General features: G+C 30.3%; 2 protein-coding genes across 2 annotated transcripts; one reads left to right on the forward strand and one right to left on the reverse strand.

Moving 5' to 3' along the window:
* The first annotated feature begins 4581 nt into the window (after positions 1–4581).
* LOC107023604 (probable serine/threonine-protein kinase PBL9) lies at positions 4582–7893 on the forward strand. Its single transcript, XM_015224347.2, has 6 exons — positions 4582–5107; positions 5476–5783; positions 6170–6305; positions 6391–6533; positions 6634–6757; positions 7190–7893. The coding sequence occupies exons 1-6, from the start codon at positions 5056–5058 to the stop codon at positions 7630–7632; spliced, it is 1206 nt and encodes a 401-aa protein (XP_015079833.1). The 5' UTR covers positions 4582–5055; the 3' UTR covers positions 7633–7893.
* A 3043-nt stretch (positions 7894–10936) lies between these two features.
* On the reverse strand, positions 10937–15142 carry LOC107021473 (serine/threonine-protein kinase PCRK1). Its single transcript, XM_015222146.2, has 4 exons — positions 14458–15142; positions 13300–13560; positions 12312–12434; positions 10937–12026 (listed from the first exon to the last, which is right to left on the reverse strand). Exons 1-4 carry the CDS (start codon positions 14836–14838, stop codon positions 11457–11459), a joined length of 1335 nt encoding a protein of 444 aa, XP_015077632.1. The 5' UTR covers positions 14839–15142; the 3' UTR covers positions 10937–11456.
* Between the last annotated feature and the right edge of the window lie 4928 nt (positions 15143–20070).

Raw genomic sequence — 20070 nt, forward strand, 5'->3', positions numbered from 1 at the left:
ATTGACAATTAATTTGAATCAAAAATGCAAAATGCACGTGAATTCCTTTTGTAAATTTACAAGAAATTTCCCTAATGTTTTTTCTTCAAAAGAAGACAAAATTGTGAAAGTTGGGAAGATAGAGACATATATATCATGTCACATATTTTCTAACCTAAAGTTTTATTAAATTAATTTCAAACTTGATAGGTACCAATAATATTATTACTTTCTTTTTTTGGTCCAATAAAAAGAAATAGTACTACTTTCTCGAAGCACACGTGTATATATAACTTTTCATTTAATTTAATTTTATTTTTTTTAAAAATAAACCATTAATGTATTTAAGAAAATAATATTTGTACTAAATTTATATTATAATATATTTTTTAATTAAATTATGTTGATATAAAGGCAAATGTTTTTAAAATTTTAAATTAGAAGAAAATAAACATTACTCATACTCGTATTCAAATTTAAATGTTTTGTGATAATTAATAGACGTAAATACTACGTCATTCCATGCAAAACATACTTTAATATACATTTTTATAACAAAATTCTAAAATTTGAATTTTTTACATGGAATAATAAAAATTAATCTTCTCAGATGAGCTTATAATAATTTATGTAGTATAATTTTTTAATTTATTAAATAAAAATAAATTTATTCAATACACATCTAAATGATGATTTATAAAGAATTATATAAAAGAATTGAAATGTCAAATTTAATTTAACTTTTAAAATTTTAATTATATTACGCAAATTGAAATAAAAAATTAATAATATTAAATTGAATATAGTGAGCGTCAATCTCGTTCAAATGGGTGACAAATAAATGCAAACCCTTTGACTATTACCTCCTCGATTTGTCCGTACGTACTTTTGTTATACTAAATTAATTGCGATGTTTTATTTTATTTCTCGCTCTGTTTCATTTATGTGATAATATTTGATCGTGTATAAAATTTAATTTATAATGAAGATTTTAAAATGTTTATCAAATTGTCTTTCAAAAAAATAAATTTATTTTTCTCTTTTCTCATACATGTATTAGGTACTACTATTTTTAAAAATTAAGTGAAATCAATAAGGATGAAAAATGAATTGTACCTTTAAATACTTACCATATAAAGAAATGTAACATTCTTTTTTAGACTGACCAAAAAGAAAATGATATCACTGCCACATAAAATGAGACGGAGGGAGTACTTAATAATTTTTAAAAATTCTTGTTATTATTACTTAAATCTTAATCAAACTTCTTTTTTTTTTAAAAAAAAGATATTATTTTATCCTAATGCTTACGTATATATAGACCGAAAAAAAAAATTATTTATTAGAATGGTCTTATTATTTTATTCATGGATAAATTTTGTTTCCATCATCTGATTGAACAATTAGATGGAATGAAAAAGACATTTATTGAGAAAAATTGATTTTTAAAAATTAAATATAATGTGAATTCATATATTAAGGAAGTTTTTTATTTCTTAAATGAGAAGATTAGTAATCATGAAAGAGAAATCATCTAGACGAAAAATTAGATTGATGATTTATTATTTTTTTACGTGATAATTCAACTCTGTAAGCAACCAAAATATGTCATTTTTTAAATATTTTCTTTATTTTAATTTATATAGTTAATTTTTTAATAAAATAAATTACACAGCCATTGATTTGATATTATTCCACGAAATGTCATTGTTCTATACCCTAGCAATAGTTATTGAGGTATTAATTATTTTCTTTTACCAACTTTTATATGATGTTTCCAGAATTAAACAATATTTTCTACTACTTTATTTATATTTATGTTATTGTCAATCGATAATATAATATGTAAGTTAAAGTTAACAATCTAAACTCTGTGCATCAAATTAATAATGAATTTTTTATCAACATGCTTTGTTGTACTTAGTTACACTTTGTGGCTCATATTTAATTTGTATTTAATTTATATGAATGTCATTTAAAGGATCGGTTTAAATTTGAAATTGAAAAAGCAAAGTAATCATATCTTTTGGTAAAGATGAACTGATATACTAGTATTTTCTAACTCCGTATTCTAATGCATGACATTATTTTTAGAAAAAATTGTAACTAAGAGAGTCATATTTATGATAGAATTAATTACTATTTGATTGATATTACTATTTCAATCATTTCGCACACAGAGTATATTTTTCTTAAAAAAAAATATTTACATTGATTGTTTTCTCTCCAATCCAACACCCCTTCCCATCTTTACCTTTATAGTATTTATTATACAAATTATACAAATATTTTAAAAAAATCTTATTGAACATCAAAATAATTTTTTTTTAAAAATTATTTATATCCAAAAAAAAAATTATATGCACGTGTGAAAATGAGAAAATGTTGGTTGGGTGTGAATAATTTGTTGGTTCCAAAATATGATTATAATCCAAGAAAATTGGAAATTGATTATTGCTTCATTTTGACTTGAAACTCTTTGCTAAATTGCTAAGCATTCTTTTTAATTTTGTTTTTCCATTAATAACAATTTGGGTAATTCCTATCCACTAGTCGGTGGATTTAATAGAAGTGATACATATTTTTTTGATGTTATTTGTTAATTAATAGTGAAAGGTCCTTTTTTTTCTCCTAATTTATATATAATTCATTTTTTTAATCAATTTTGAAAGAATGATATAATTCTATATTTAGTAATAATTTATTTTATCGATAAAAAATAAATTATAATTATATACATATTTTTAATATATTTAAAATTATAATTTTAATTATTTATATCATATCAATTGAAACAGATGAAATATTTATTTTTTTAAATATGATGAATGGGTGGCATCCGTAAAAAGGTGACACTTCTCCATGTGTTTTGCTTAAATGAGATTTTTGACTATTTTTCTTGTGTTCATATTTATGAAGAAGATCAACAATAAATTTTATCAATAAAGAGGAAATTAAAAGTTGATTAATATTAAAAATCACAAATATTTATTGAAAGTGAATAAAATTATAGTTATTACACATATTTGGAGAGAGATCAAAATCAATATGCTAATTCTTTTGTAATGGAAGGGCACAATGAAAATAAAGTTTATTTTCCTGACTAATTTAATCTAGAACGGCAAAAATTCTTCTTGCATTTTTCCTAAACTTCGTCAAGCCTATCCGCTCATTTGTTCCAAACCAGAGTTTCTAGTTTCAAGATCGCGCTTTTAGTACACGTGTGGTGAGATGTTCCAAGCCCGGTATCTACTGATTTTGCCATTCCTATGATTCAAATGATTCACCAGCTATAGGGGGCTGGCAAAAGCAGGGGTTTCGGTCGGTTTTACCTACTATTGGATTTGAACCAATGACTCTTGCCGTATGAAAGCGATACAAATCATATAAATTTCAGTGATTAAGTTCATTGATTTTTTTAAGATCTAATGTTAATTATTAAACTATGTTTTTATTTATGTTTTAATCACTGTCTATATATCTGAATGATTACTACTTGTAATTAAGTGGAAAAAATCAGTATTTTGTGTATTGAAAAACTTTATAATACACTTATAATCGAGAAAGAGATATAAATTTACGTGAAAAGTTAATAAAAAAGATTGTGGTAAGCTTTTAAATGGGCGAACTATCTTTAAAACTTTGTAGTATTTTTTAGATGAATTTAAAGTTAACGGGATGAACAGTGTTAAAACTTAAAGGATGATAGTTATAATTCGCCCATCACGAAATAAATTGTCAATTTAGATATCTATTTTAGAGAGTGTTTCTTTTGATGATTAGGGTTCAAAAAGTGTTCGTTTTGGTGCCAGACGCCTATGTACAACCACCATCCAATCAATTCTCAGTCACAATCACCATCACTGACACCTAATCATTATAATAAGTCGTTATTATCGCCATCACTATAACAAAAATAACTTTTTGCAGCAATAACTATATACATTAATAAAGAAATGCTAAAATTTTTACCGACGTTAGTTAAGTATCATTAGATTCAATGTAGCTAAATTTTTAAGAGCGTTTATAAAAAGTGTTAGTTGTTGTTAAAAAATTATATTTATCGATAATTAAATTATTGTTGCTAATTAATTACTGTTAACAATCATTTTCGATGTAGTACATCCAATATTGCCGCTATAAATCATTATCAACAATCATTAGTATTAATTACTATTATGTATCGTCAACCACCATCACCATTAACCATTACTGTTCATCCACCAATCATTATTGTCCGTCAGACATTACTATCATTCATAACCATTATTAACTACTTATATATAATCAATAACGATTTATCATTCATCACCATTATTAACTATTACTATCATCTATCACAATTATTATTTATTAATATCAACTATCACCCTTAATTATTATTGTCTATTATCATTAACCTTAACTGCAACTCACACCATCATTCTTAATCGATATTCATAACATACCATCATTCTTAATCGATATTTACAATCACCATTGTTAGTCATCGCCAACATCCTAGCCACAAATTCAAAGCAAAACACCCTTATAGCCTGGTAGTGTGTGTGAATTAAAGACCAGCAGTCCAAAGAGAGAGAGAGAGAGAAAATGTAGACTTTAAAGATATGTAGTAGGACCAGTCTGCCATTAATATCTCCTTCTACCAACCTTCCTCTCCTCTTTCACTACCCTACATTTAACATTTTCCTATAACCACTGCTTTAGATAAGTCAAATTTAGCTCTTTGTTTTGATCTCTGTTTCAAAAGAAAACACCTATTAAGCAGCCATCATCTTTCTTATCTTTCCAATTCCAAAACTACTGACTTTTCTTGAAAAAAGAAGAGGGGGGGTGCTTTCTTTTCTTCAAAAACCCTCTCTTTGTTCTTGAAAAAACAGGACTCATTCATTTCTTTTGTGTTTCTTTCAGAAGAAATAACAAAGACCCTTTCTCTGTTTTCTTCATATTTCAGCTTTGAGCTACTTGGATCTTTTTTTTTTTTTTTGAATATACAAGTAGTTTGTGTGTTCTGTGGTCTACAGAAGAAGGAGAAGCTAAAAGGGGTGATTTTGTTTTTTGTTTGTTGTTGTTCTAATGGGGATATGTTTGAGTGCTAGAATTAAAGCTGAAAGCCCATTTCATACAGGTATTTGATATAAGACTATGCACTTTTTTTTCTTGTTTACTTGCACAATTTTTGCAAATTTGAGTCTTTTTGTAGGATGGGTTCTGTTAAATTGTTTTGTTTGTTTGTTTTCTAATTTTCATTCATATTAGGATGATCATGCCTTTGTTAAGTGGCTAGTTTGAGTTCTTGCTAATTTTTAGTAGTCTCTATTTGGTAATAGTAGTTATCCTGATTAATATAATTTGTTGATAAAAAAAACAATTGGGAGTAGGGGTAGCAAAGGGGATTATAAGTTAGTTAATTGAGCTACTAAGATTTAAGATGTTTTGTTGTGTTCTAATGGGGTTAATTGATGGTAATCTAATAAATTGAGAGAATTGTTGCAGGGCTAAATTCAAGATCTGTTAGCATAGATGGTGGTGATAGTAATTCAAGCTCCAGGGTTCCATCAACTACTAGAAGTGAAGGAGAGATATTGCAGTCTCCCAATTTGAAGAGCTTTAGCTTTTCTGATCTCAAAACAGCCACTAGGAACTTTCGTCCCGATAGTGTGCTGGGAGAAGGTGGATTTGGATCAGTTTTTAAAGGGTGGATCGATGAGAACACGTTCACAGCTACCAAGCCTGGGACAGGTGTGATCATTGCTGTGAAAAGGCTTAATCAAGAAGGTTTCCAAGGTCACAGGGAATGGCTGGTGAGTTTTTTTTTATGTTCGATATGGAGATGTTCGAGTCGGTTTAAGCTTAAAATGCATTGATTATACCATGAACTCAGAGTAAGCGGAACTAGATCATTTGCTATTGGTTTGGACGAAGCCAGTAGCTTTTGCTTAGTCCCTGTATTTGTATTAGGAAATTCATTAAATATGTATGAAACGTTTTATTGCGAAACCTAGTAACGAAGATGAATTATGAGATTTGAGGCAAGTTTAGAACCCATAAACTTCAAATCTTGATTCTGCCTCTGCATGAATTGTCGTTGTTACTTATTGAGTGCTTTGTTAAGTGCCTAATACTTTGTTATTTTGAGTTTCATAAGGTTGTCTGAGTTCTGATTTGTATTATGCTTCTATGTTTTTAGGCAGAAGTTAACTATTTGGGGCAGTTTTCTCATCCTCATCTTGTAAAGCTGATTGGCTACTGCTTGGAGGACGAACATCGTCTTTTGGTTTATGAGTTCATGCCTCGGGGCAGCTTGGAAAACCATTTGTTTAGGAGTGAGTACTTTGCCCCTACCATCTTAATTTCAACTCTATGATCATCGATACCTTTGGAGTAATAGTGTTTGTTGTTCTGTAACAGGAGGTTCTTATTTCCAGCCTCTTTCTTGGAAACTACGCTTGAAGGTTGCTCTAGGAGCTGCAAAAGGGCTTGCTTTTCTCCACAGTGCTGAGACAAAAGTGATATATCGAGACTTCAAAACCTCGAATATTTTGCTTGATTCGGTACGTGTCCCGTATGAATTAGATCTTTGTGCAATTGCTTGCTTATTACCAACCAGCTAACATGTGCTTACTTGGTGCTGTTTCTCTTATATCATTGTAGAATTACACTGCCAAACTCTCAGACTTTGGATTAGCTAAGGATGGGCCAACAGGGGATAAAAGCCACGTCTCTACAAGGGTTATGGGGACCTATGGATATGCAGCTCCAGAATACATGGCCACAGGTATGGTTTCTTTTCCCCCTTGACTCATGTGCTAGTTTCTTCTCTTGTTCCAATGTGGCCCGACATCCATAGAGTATCCAAATTTAGAATATTAGGTACTGATCGGCATCTTTATGTCCATCTTTTCTTATCCAAGATCCATCTAGCATGCAGTTGTCTTTTTTCTTTTTAACTCGCATTCTTATTGTCAAGAACCTCATTAGTCATTCACCTATGATGCATTTGTACTGCACTCCATCCCCTGGGCAACAATTAGTTAGTGCTCTTTCTGGGATGGACTTTGATATCTTCATGTTGAGTCTTTAATCAGCCGATGCAAACTTGTACTCTTGCCTGACTTTCCCTGTTGCGTTCAACCGTTGTCATAATTCACTGGTACCTTGAATTATCTATTAATAACTCAACTCCCTTTGATCCATCTGTTTGATACAGGTCATTTAACTAGCAAGAGTGATGTGTATAGTTTTGGAGTTGTCCTCCTTGAAATGCTGTCAGGTCGTAGGGCAATCGACAAGAATAGACCATCCGGAGAACACAATCTAGTGGAGTGGGCGAAACCTTACCTAGGTAACAAACGTAAGGTCTTCCGTGTTCTGGATACCCGTCTTGAAGGCCAGTATTCAATGGAGGTGGCTAGTAAAGTAGCTAACCTTGCCTTGCGGTGCCTATCCAAAGATCCTCGGTTTAGACCAAGCATGAGTGACATTGTTAAAGAACTGGAGCAACTTTATCAACAATCTAAAGAGTCGGGAAATACTCGCAGCCACGCTAGCAACCGACCTAGACCACGTAGACGAAGTGCTGGTGATGTTGCTAATAGAAATCCTTCAGTTGCTTATCCGAGACCGTCTGCTTCTCCCCTTTACGCTAAATAATTAAACAAATGATTGAAAGATGCCTTAATTTCTTGTTTTTTTGCCTTTTATGTGTTTATCAAGCTTGATAAGTAGTTGAGGCTGATGAAGAACCTCTGCACATTTGCAGTATCAGCTGGCTGATTGTACAGTTGTTTTTGGCTAATGTATTGAATCAATACTTTCTGTAGGTCCTGAATGTGTTTGTAACTTTGAGTTTTTTGCTCACAATGTTCACTTTTTGACACTAAAGGAATGCATACTACCCTTTCATACCTAGTAGTTTCTTGGTCTTCGATTTTTGTTATTATCTCTTGTTTCTTGTACTTCATTTATAGTATAATTTTATAGTGATAGTTTTTTTAGAATGCTATCTTTAGTATTTTTGTCTTGGCCTTTTTACCTTCATATACCTTTTCTCGAGTTGTTGGGTCTATCGAAAATAATCTTTATTTTCAAGTCCGGAGTAAATTTGCTTACAAACTACCTTTCTTTAACTTTACTTGTGAAATTATACTAGGTATGTTATTATTACGAGGGAGTGCAAAGTGCTATTTGCATAATTGATGTTGGCAACCTTTTCACCCTATGAAAAGTTGAAACTTTTCAAAGCCAAAGTACTTGTGTTATGTCTATTTCAGCTTTTCTATATGTTACATCCCCTTTTTAGAATCTGTGGGATACATTGGGCTTTTTTTTTTTTTTATCCTTTAGTGTAAAGTATATAATAACAAGATGGGAAGATTCAAAAAAGTTAGTAGTGGAAAAAATAATGTTATCCATAAGAGTGATGTAAAGAGAAGTAGTCACAATAGGATTGTAGAAAGATGCAAATCCATTTCTTCTTTCCAATATTATAGGCCATTTGAGGGGTCCTCCAAAAAAATAAAATCATTAGTGCTATATTCTAAAGTGGCCATATCTTAGGTATCTTTTGAATATCAAATTGTTGGAGAATGACACAAGCTTAAGACAAAAATAAGGATAATGTTCTCAAGGATATTTTGTCGACAGTTAGTGACGTATTTTTCAGGATTCAACAAGCTCAAGCCGAAACAAAGAGTTTCAATATTTATTTATTTTTACAAAGGAACAAAGAATTTTGTCTTTTTTTCTTTTAACAAATGAACAAAGAAGGTTAGCCCATTTTGACCGTTCAATTATTTTTATTTTGGAGAAATATTTATTTTTATGTTTTTTGAGTCATCGGAGTCTGTCTCAAATGATTATTTAATTCTTTATAATTGAGAATTTGGAGACATTAGTCATATATATTACTCACAAGTAATATATAAATATTTTGTTAAATTTTAAGTCTTAAAGTTTACCATTTTCTCAAACCTAATATGTAAATTTTAGTTACAATCATAAGTCTAAGTCCATCAAAATTCAGTACTTTAGTCTTTACTTATAAGATAATTACATCTTCTATTAATTGAATCACTTTGTTCGTGTAATGATAACTTTAGTATTATTTAATTGCTTAATTGAAGCAACAATAACTTTTCAGTGGATTGTTCATGTATTAGGTATTTGTGTCTATCAAGATAAGTATGTCCTCAAAAATTTAGTACTTTCAAACTAAAAAAATCCGAAAATCGTCAATAACCAAACCGATGGTTATTTTCTTTTTCGTTTGGTTTGGTTTTAGAAATATTAAAAAACCAGCTAAATTGATTTGATTTTAGTTTTAACCAATAACCGATCCAAACAGAACCACAAACACCCCTACTTGCATCACTTTCTACCTACCAAGAAGCATGAGAGATAAGTTTGATCGTATGAGTGTGGTTTGGAAAAAGTTATTGGGTCGGATCTATCCATAAAAAGATGATAATTAACTCATTTCCTTCTCCCAAAATTTAAATTATGTTGTTTGTATACACCCTTATAGTATAGGTTTTTGGAAAAGAAACAATCTTTTCATTCTAGATGACAAGTACTAGGGTTTATGAAGAAAAAATCATTTACACCTCTGAGGAAATACACCTAAGTTGTGGAAATCAATAAATATATATGTTTTATATATTTAAATTCAAATATAAATATTTAACACACACACATATACATTTAATATACAAAATTATTGTAGATGTGCTTGTTTCATTTTGTACTTCTTTCTTAGGGTGGGGAAGGACTATGAGAAATAGGGAAGTGAAAGAAAAAAGAGGGATGCACATTTAATTAAAATATCTTAAAGTCATATGCAATTAAAGTACAAAGAAATTTAATCCATGATAGCAACTTATTTACTGGGTTATTAAATAATGTATATCATTCAAATTTACTTGTAATTTTACTATAAATACTTTATTTACATCGTCGATCCATAAAACTTTAAACTGTAAGTTTAGGATATATATATATATATATATATATAACCATGTGAGTTGTTGGTTGGTCAGAGGAGGTGTGTTATGTGCAAGTGCAATTGGTCCACTCTTATGGGCCTGAATTTGGTCCCCCTTTATCCTTGAGCCAATAATTGTATAATTTATATAAATTGAATTGTGTAAAGAGTAAATTATATTTTATTTTTATTTTTTTTCTAATTACAATAATTTTTTAAAATTTGTACCTTTCGGATACGTTAAAGAGTATTTTGGATACATTATAGCATAAATTGAATACGTAATATGTAGCTCAGATACATTAAAAACTAGCTTAGATATATAATATGTAGCTCGGATACATTCAAAACTAGCTCGGATACATTATAAAATAAACTGAATACATAATATGTAGCTCAGATACATTAAATATCGGCTCTGATACATTAATATGTAGCTCGGATATATTAAATACATTGAAGAGAAATAAGAAATTTTAGAGGTTTTTAGAAATAGAAGGGAATATTAAAAATAAGGAAAACATAAAACGTGTATTTCAGTAATTTTTTAAAAATATTTTGCTTTTCTCCTTTGAATATTTCTTAATTCTTGGTTATCAACAACCATTTTTGAAGCCTCCAATATATCAGCACTGCTTATAAACTATTCGGAGAATTACATGGCGGGGAATTGAACCTTCATCAATGCTTCAAAGTTCAATTGGACCAACACTACTTATAACACCCCACCCCTAAAAAAAAGGTGGATCAAAGTCTATCAAATAGCCTTTAGGAAATCACCCTTTCGAACATCATTAGACTCGAATTTAATATTGGCTACATTACTCAATCCTACAAATAAAACATTACTATAATATCAACCATATATATATACTTAAAATTTTTCGACAAAGGAGGTTCAGATGGACCGTGGTCCTATGCCCTATCTGACTTCACTCCGGCCGTAAATGCATATGTACAAAAACATTATGAATATTGAATTCAAACTCATGACACTATAATTTGAATTATCGCAAATGCTTGCTTGAGCAAAAGTACATGAAAAAGAGGGGAAAAAAGCCTCTTTACATTAATTTGAGCTTTAAATACAATCTAGCAACACCAAGATCATAGAACATATTACCCTCTAATTAGCTCTCAACCATTGCCAAGGATCCTTCGAAAACAATCTCCTTACCTCCACAAGGTAGGAGTATGGTTTACATACACTCTACCCTCCCAGACCTCACCTATGGGATTTCACTGGATATGTTGTTGTGGTTGCCTCTATGGAGAAGAAGACTATTGAGAGAGAGGAAAAAAATTGTTCCCTATACAAACTAAATACAAGATTGAGAAAAGGAACTTGCATTATGTGCTACAGAGAAGATGATGTTCCTACCAAATTTACACCTCTTTGAAGAACATATATAGCAAAGATACCGGGATATCTCCATTCTAAAATACAAAAAACTGATCCATTAGCAAGAGCCAGCAGAACACGAGGGACAGTATGTTACGATGTTTTGACTAAACCTGCTGTCCAATTCCTCCAATCTAACTTACCGATGGATTTGTTCCTAAAGCTGACCATTTCTTTGAAGTCGAAACCCCACTTTTGGCTATTGCTTTCTGGTTTTCCTAATTCAACTTCCTCTCTTCCTTCTTCCTTTGTGTCGTCGACTTGTTCATTCACATTTTCTGTTTCTTTCAAAGTTTCAGGCACTGCTTCAGCATCAATTATGATATTCTCAAGCATATCAACGACTTCACTCATTCTAGGGCGTGATCTTGCATTCTTTGCAAGGCATTTGTTGGCAAGTGATGCAAGTCGTTGAGCTGACTTGATACAATCATGCCCTTCAAGTCGAGGGTCAAGAATAAAATGAAATTTCTTCGTATCTGAAACATAGGGTCTTACCCATTCTAATAGTTTTTGCTCAGCTCGAGGAAGATTTCGTTCTAACACTCTCCTTCCTGTAATGAGCTCATACAGAACAACTCCAAAGCTCCAAACATCACTTTTAGCAGTGAGTCTTCCAGTCTGGACATATTCTGGAGCTGCATAGCCTACCGTACCTACAACCTGAGGAATTGCTAAGTCAGGCTGGTCTAAAACATGTCATAGACATTTCTGCGGCTATAAATCATTTGAGGATAAAACGAGAAGTTTAAACTTAAATTGTTTTCTAAATACAGAAAAAGTCATTCTTATTTGAGACTGTGTAGTCCTTGTGAGGTCTGGGGAGGGGACGGAGACCTTACCCCTACCTTACGGAGGTAGAGAGGCTGTTTTTGAAGACCCCCAGCTCAGGTAATGCAAATCAAAGAACATCAGAAAATAGAAATTGGGAAGAAAATAGATACTTACCGATGTTGAAACATGGGTTAGTCCTGCAGTTGGACCTTGCCTAGCTAGTCCAAAGTCTGATAGTTTGGCGATAAAGTCTTCATCCAGAAGAATGTTCGATGGCTTGAAGTCTCGAAATATTAACTGAAACAAAGACAGCAAAGAAAAAATAACACAATGAAAAAGTTTAGAACCAGAAATGTCAAAGGCTAGAAGTTGGTATTGCTGACAAAAGAGCTCAGCTATCCCTGTTAATAGTCAAAATGTTGTGTTGGGCTTCTATGCACCAAAAAGTCATGTTTTCTCTTAGGGACAGACATAAATACAAAGGTTTTGTAGGCTCGCTCGGTAATTAACAAACTTCTGAAACTATCGATTTAATTCTAGAACACACAATTTTGACGAAACAAAGAAGAGTGCAGAAGCAATTGGCATCCAGATTTCAGAATTGTGTGAAGAAAAGAATGATAGTGCAATGCTTCATATGCTTAAAGCCAAATGTTCCGAATGAGACTTTTTGTTCATTTGGTAACTCGTCCAAAAACCACGTAAATACATGATGAATTAGGTATACGAAGCAGTTTGAAGAAACAGACTGCTTTAAGATTGATTAAACGTCAGATTTGTCTTGGTCACAATAATCCAGCCAAATGATTTTCTCTTTGGCACCTCACCTATCATCCAAACCCATCTCACAGCTAGTCTTCCTTGTTCGTTTCATCATATTTTACTTATACTCACCTAGCGTATTTTACCAGATTATGATCAATAAGGATTTCACCGCTTTAAGAATTTAGCAACGAGCATTCTTATTACCCAAATAAACATGCGCGATTAAGGTAGACTTGCAAGAAAGTTTATTCCTCAACTGATCAGGTAAACAAACCAGCTGCGACTTTTTCTTTAACATGGAAACATAGTAGAAAGAAACGGGCTGAGGGCAGTTAATAGAACACATGGACTACTAGTTGTGAAGATACGTAATGGATGATTCTAAACTCTACATCACCTGAAAATCCATTTCTTCGTGAAGATAGGCTAATCCACGAGCAGCATCTTGGGCAATTTTTAATCTCAAAGTCCAGGAGAGAGGAGCAGCTGCTCGTGCCAAGAGATGGTCTTCCAAGCTTTTGTTACGCATCAGTTCATAGACTAAAAGACGTTGCATCCCTCTTTCATCATCTTCTGCACAGTATCCGATTAACTTCACTAGATTTGGATGCTTCACTACACCTAAAAAGTTTACTTCATTAATCCACTCCTTATGCCCCTGAATACTAGACGAACATGAAACATATAAGATGACTGTCGAAAAACTCAGCTTTATCTTAATGAAAACATATATCATGGCAAAAGAAATGAACATATAAGAGCAAAACTAGAATTACAATATGCAAAACAAAAACAAAACTATACAAAGAAATACATATAAAAAGACATTTAAAAGCTCAAACAACTAGAACAAGCCATAAAGCACAAAAAACAAATCCTAATGGCCAATGACCATATGGAGTCTTTTTCCAAAACGACTCGATAAAGGTTCATCCCGAGTCACAAGAACAATCTCCCTCTCTTTTTTTTCTTCTTCTCGTTATGGTAATGCAAGGTGATATTTTATTTAAAAAAAAGAGGTGCATCTTTTGACATTGAAAGGCAAATTTGATTAATTTTCAGGATTAAACTGCAGAACATTAGTATTATATTTCATAAGATGAAATTTTAACTATTCAGAAATTATAGAAAAGTATTTTATGCAACCTTCTTATATCAAAATGATAAAATAGAAACATTCTAAATTGTTAACTATCAATTTTAATAATTTTCATATTATAAGCATATAATAAAATTACTCTTTTTTTCTCCTAAAAAAATTCATGTTTCTATAAACTAAATCACTCCAATTTGAAATAAGCACTAGAAAGTTCAAATTTTAATCAAAACCACATTAATAAGCATAATAACTAAACATATTCATTAGAATTCAACCTCCAAAAGTACTGAAGTTTCACAGGATACAACTTTGGGTTCGATAGTATTTTTATAGAGTTCGAGCAACGTAACTTAGAACAAAGGTGAATTCTCGAAATTAGAAAAACATCAAAAAAAAAGAAGTTATTTTTATGTTTGTTTTTTTCGAATTTCATAAGTATTGAGGAGAAAAGCATGCCTGGAATCCATGGCGATTCAGTCGTTTAACAGCAACTTCCATTTTCAAATCCGAACATGGAGCACTAACAATCCCTCTGTAAACACACCCAAATCCTCCTTCTCCAATCATCAGTCCTCTACTGAAACCCTTTGTCGCCATTTTAAGCTCCGAGAAGCTAAATACTCGTAGATCATTAGCTCTTCTCTGAGTCAAAAACTCATAAAACTCAAACGTTTCACTAAAATCCCTCGATTCCGAATCCAAATCTGACCTCGACTTCCTTGTATCAACACTACTTGACGCTACACTCAACGAACGAACCCATGAAACCTTCGATTCCCTTGAACTCAATGTTCCCCCTTCTTCTTCCTCATCCTTCGTGAAATAGAAGCATTTCATCTCTATTTCCCCCAAAAAAAATTTTCCTTCTGGGTATTATTACGAAAACTACAACCTCAGGTAAGCGTTTTACACCTATTGTTTGAAGAAAAGGCAACAATGGCGGATCCAGGATAAAACTTCAAGAAAATAGGATGGAATTGAAGATATGAAAATGGGGTTTTCTGGGTAGTAAAGAATGGAGAAGATGAAACGGATGAACAACAAACATCACCTTGGATTTGTATATGTTGGAAAAATATTCGAGCTATGTACTATGTTTATATATTTATATATTTTATTATATAGTATAATAAAATCATAGATGTAATTGTTAGTATCATATATTATTATTGAAAAATGTACGAACAGGTTTTCTTTGATGAAATTGTCGTATTTTGCAGAGAGAGAAGAACAGAGTATTATTGTACTATTGTTTGCCAATTTGAAAAATTATCAAAGAAAATGAAAGTTTTTATTTTTTTAAATAATATTTGAATCGACTTATTTTAAGTGTCTCAAATAACTCTAAAATAATTTTTAAGTTTGGTTTAATCTAAAATGATATAAAGAAGTCTTAAATTAAAATTTTCAGTTGTCAAAAGTCAATTCAAACGGGCTTAAAAACATGTTTAAATTGACTTATTTTAAGTATTTTTTAAATGATAATATTTAGATAAAATCAATTAATACTTTTATACTTTGATTTTAAAGTTTCTTTTTTTATAGAAAAAAGAAGATTAAATCAAATTAAGTCCACACAGTTTCACCATTGTAAATTACGATGACTTAGTAAATATATATTTATTCTAAATTAAAGATCTCATATTAGGATTAAAGCTTATTTAAACAACTCTAATGTCCACATAGTTTCATCATCATAGATTATAGTGACATAGTTAATATTCATTTATTCTAAATTAAAGATCTCAAATTTGAATTTTAAGTTAATTTTTTTTAATAGAGAATATTTTACTTTTAAAATAAATATTTTTCCGTATCAATTCAAATTAGTCTGAGTTTTTGGCAAGAGACACCTTTACGATGCATCTTATCTCAAAGTAAGAATTTATTCCACATAAATTTGAATTTATATAATTCCAAAATAGACATCAAACACAAAAAAAATTCCCACAATAACTCCATTGTGGCAATACCCCCTTATCCAATTTATCTTGATGAGTTAAATATCAGAATACTTAAATTTCAATATAAATTTGAACTTAAATAAATATAAAAATATTTGTATGTTTGAAAATAGTAATGTGAAGCAATATAATCTAATGATTCGAGATGTTTAAATTTTTTTTGAGAAATTATATTTTTATAAACAAAATTAATTATTTGACTTTTCGATTGTGAACGAAATTATCAATTTTCCCACTAAATAAAAGTACTCTATCTAAAGGAAAAATAACAAACACATGGTGGTGTGCTTAGGTTTCATCTTTTTTGGACTATAGAGATTTTTTAGACTATTAAGTATAAGGATGGGTTGAATAATTCAAAGAGAAATTTAATTTGATTACTCTAAATGTATTTTAAGACACATGGAAAAGATAAATCTTATTTTTTCTGTCTTAATTTATATGGTATAATTAAAATTTTGAAAGTAAATCAAGTTTTATATATATATAATTGTTTAATTTTTGTAATTGACATAATACATAAATATATTATTTAGCTTGGCTTCAATTCATATTTATACCCTCCAAATTTGAATTTGTACAAATAAATACTTGTGTAAAATTTAACATATAGACAAATGTGTCCTATGTGTATTATGCAACGTAGGACTCATTTGTCTACTTTTGAACTTTATACAAATTCAAATATTCATTTGTACACACCCAAAATTGGAGCACATAAATGTGAAATGAGGTAAACTAAATGACATATTTATATATTATGTCTATTGTAATTTTTATTATTTTTTACATATTATTCAAATATATAAATTTTATTTTAGAAAATATAAAGTTTCAATGTCTAAAATCATGGTCAAAATTTAGAATTTTGAATCTCAAAATTTCAACTTTAACACATAAATAAGAACATAGAGATCAACATGGAAAAAAAACCCTTAACAAATGCATGTGTTATAAACTACGGATAAATCAATAAAGATTGTGATGAAGCAATATATATTTAATTTTTAATCAAGTCCAAATTAAGTCCGCGGATCTTTCCCAAGCCAGCAAAGAAGAAGGTAGTTTAGGACTACCCTAAGCCTAAAAGAGAAGTAGGCAGGACTTTCAGTTACAATATCGGATAAACTAGTTTGGACATGATTCAAGTTAATTAGCCTATCAAAAAATTATCAGACATAGGAAAATAGACTCTTTTTCTGGAATTTGTTTTATTCAATAATCATGATAAATATAATAATTTTTATTAGTTTGATTTAATAAATAAACAAATTATTTTTGAAAAAATAAATCAAACAAATAGAATAAATGTAGTTGGGTGGTAGGAGTTATGACCTATTAGCCTAATTGATTTGTTCATCTTGACCCAAGCAAATACTACATATATTCCATTTAAAGCCATTAATTAACATTTATCTAATTTTTAGGAAGTACAAAGGAAAATTCAATTAATTAATTTTAAAAGCAAAATTTAATAACACAGAAACAAATTTAAAAATGGCTGGAAAAGGTCATACGATAAAGAGGTTCTCATATACACATCAGTAAGAGTAATTCCTGTTAAAATCTACTTATTTTCATAAGCATTTTTTAAAAATAACTTTTTCAGAAAAATGCTTTTGAAAAAAATATAATTTATGTTTAGTTAATTTATTTGAAAAGTATTTTTTATAAGCAAATTATGTTTGACTAATCTTTTTTAAAAATACTTTAAAAGTCAAAATATGATTAAGGACATAGATAAATGTACTTAAGATTATTTATAGAAAGAAACTATATTAAGCATCTATTACAAAAAAATAAATTAAATTTTATTATTATTAGAAATATTCCTATTCAAATTTTCAATCAATATTATTATTTTTTTTGGATGGTTGAAATCTTTAATTGTTTTTATCTTCTTTTTTTTTCTAATTTTGTAACGTAAAAAATTAAAAAAATAATAGTACAGAAATGTAAAATAAAATATAAAATTTATTATATAAACATAAAAAAATAAATTATTAAATGAAATTTAATCAAACATGTGATATATATATTTAGCTCGATTTTAAGGTTGAGTTGTTCCCGGTTCATTCATCGTTACTAAGATAATCCTTGTTGATTTCTTTTTCTCCACTTATTGATATGCTTAAGCTCAGCGGATAATTTCACCTAGCCTAGGGTTGCGTTCAGGAGGCCTTACTTAGTCGGTGCAATTAGGGTCTGGGAGTCTGGATGCACGACGGATTCTAGCGGCGACAACAAGAGAGAGTTGAGTTTCAACAACCATTTATCGCGACGTCCGTCGACGTGGACTCTCATTTAGGTCAGCCGCGTGCTGGGGGCGCATAGGAGGCCAACTTTCACCTCGCGCGACGCCTTGTAGTGTGCGAGGAGCGACGCAATGCGTGACGCCCAGGCAGACGTGCCCTCGGCCTAATGGCTTCGGGCGCAACTTTTGTTCAAAGACTCGATGGTTCACAGAATTCTACAATTCACACCAAGTATTCATCAATGCGAGAGCTGAGAAATCCGTATATTAGTCTTGAAAAAATAATTTTCTATATTTGCTCCTGCTTTTTATGAGAAACAAATAATTTTAGCTTCTTCCTAATAATAGAAAAACTGCATCTGCTTCCATTTAAAACAGTTTTATATATTTGCCAAATCCCTAACTTTTCAAAAAAAATATGCACAAAATAAATGCTTCTAAGCTCCCAACAACAATGCCAAATAAACTGTAAATCTCTTCGAAAGATATTTTTTATTTTATCTAATAATCGACTCAAACCGATTCGTGAACACCTCCTATCACTATGACTCTGCCCCTAACTACCACTTCACCACTTCCTAAAAGGTTAATAATGTGTACATGTGTATCAGTAAATTAAGGTTACTCCTAAAAAATATTTGTGTCATAAGATAAGATTCAATATGAATTTACAAGTGGAGTTCAGAGAGAGTAATTTGTAGAATTTTTCAACAAATAAAAAATGTGATTTTTGATAGATCCACAAGTGCTCAAGTAAAAACATTTCAAAAAAAAAAAAAAAAACAGCGGGAGAAAAAAAATCAAAACAAAAAATCAATGAAAGCATAACAAAAATACTTAAATACTACTACAACAAATTAATATAATGATCCAAGTATAAGAAACATTAAATAGTAACAAAAATATTATAACACTAAAAGTCTCGGAATTAATAATGCTACAACTATAAGTTAATATAAAGGAAAAAACATGATAACTCTCGAGTCTCAACTATTCCTAACTAGCTTTCTATCTTAATTAATGTCCTCCATAATCTCATATGTACGGTCATATTCTTCAATAAGTGAATCTCCATCATCTTCTATCTAATTACTTTTTCTCGATACTTCTTCTCCCTGACACATTAGTTACATTGTTATTTTCCAAGTATTCATACTTATTACTACATTTTTTTCTTTTCATACATATGAAATTTAAAGATCTTGTTTTCCCAAGCATGCTAGAAAACAACATCAATAGCTGGTGAAAAGGAGGAAAGTTTTGTTTTTAAGGAAAATGTATTTATTACTATTATTAAAATTAATAATTAGAAGGTGGAGCATATAACAAGCAATTTCTTTGGCATTATTATTAGAGGAGAGTGGAAATCCTATTTAATTGCCTTAACCAACAAGCCAATTTTGTCTAAACATTATGAAATCTTTGCTTTTGTCCTTTTTTTTTAGTAGCTCCCCCAATCCTCCCTCTCTAGATGTCCTTTTGACCTTTTCCATTGGTTTCCTCTTTATGTTTTGATCTGTGTTTTGAGGTCTGATTATGTTTTGATATAAACTTTAATTTGTAATATTATGAATTTTATTAATTTTTTGGTGTGTCTAAATATATATATCGAGATATATAAGGTTGATATTAAGTGTAATTTATTTTAGATACATTGTATTCAAGCGGATTCGGATGTATCTGGGATATATAAACAAATTTCGCGCGGTTCCCTTCCATTTTGCTCATCATTCACCTATGTATATGGTATCTTAGATGCATATGAAGCAGATATATATATATACATACACATGTATCTAGTGTGATTCACATGTATTTTGGATACATGACTACCTCCGTGCCCATCTTCCT

The sequence above is a fragment of the Solanum pennellii genome, chromosome 6, assembly GCF_001406875.1.
Source record: "Solanum pennellii chromosome 6, SPENNV200".
In the NCBI taxonomy this organism is placed as follows: domain Eukaryota; kingdom Viridiplantae; phylum Streptophyta; class Magnoliopsida; order Solanales; family Solanaceae; genus Solanum; species Solanum pennellii.

Excerpts from the sequence above, each read along its gene's own strand:
- LOC107023604 (XM_015224347.2), top strand. The coding sequence starts at position 5,056 with ATGGGGATATGTTTGAGTGCTAGAATTAAAGCTGAAAGCCCATTTCAT. Across the intron at positions 5,108-5,475 it reads TGAAAGCCCATTTCATACAG|GGCTAAATTCAAGATCTGTT; the intron begins GTATTTGATATA and ends GAATTGTTGCAG. Across the intron at positions 6,758-7,189 it reads TCCAGAATACATGGCCACAG|GTCATTTAACTAGCAAGAGT; the intron begins GTATGGTTTCTT and ends TGTTTGATACAG.
- LOC107021473 (XM_015222146.2), bottom strand. The coding sequence starts at position 14,838 with ATGAAATGCTTCTATTTCACGAAGGATGAGGAAGAAGAAGGGGGAACA. Across the intron at positions 13,561-14,457 it reads TGAATCGCCATGGATTCCAG|GGGCATAAGGAGTGGATTAA; the intron begins GCATGCTTTTCT and ends TCTAGTATTCAG. Across the intron at positions 12,435-13,299 it reads ACGAAGAAATGGATTTTCAG|TTAATATTTCGAGACTTCAA; the intron begins GTGATGTAGAGT and ends TCTTTGTTTCAG.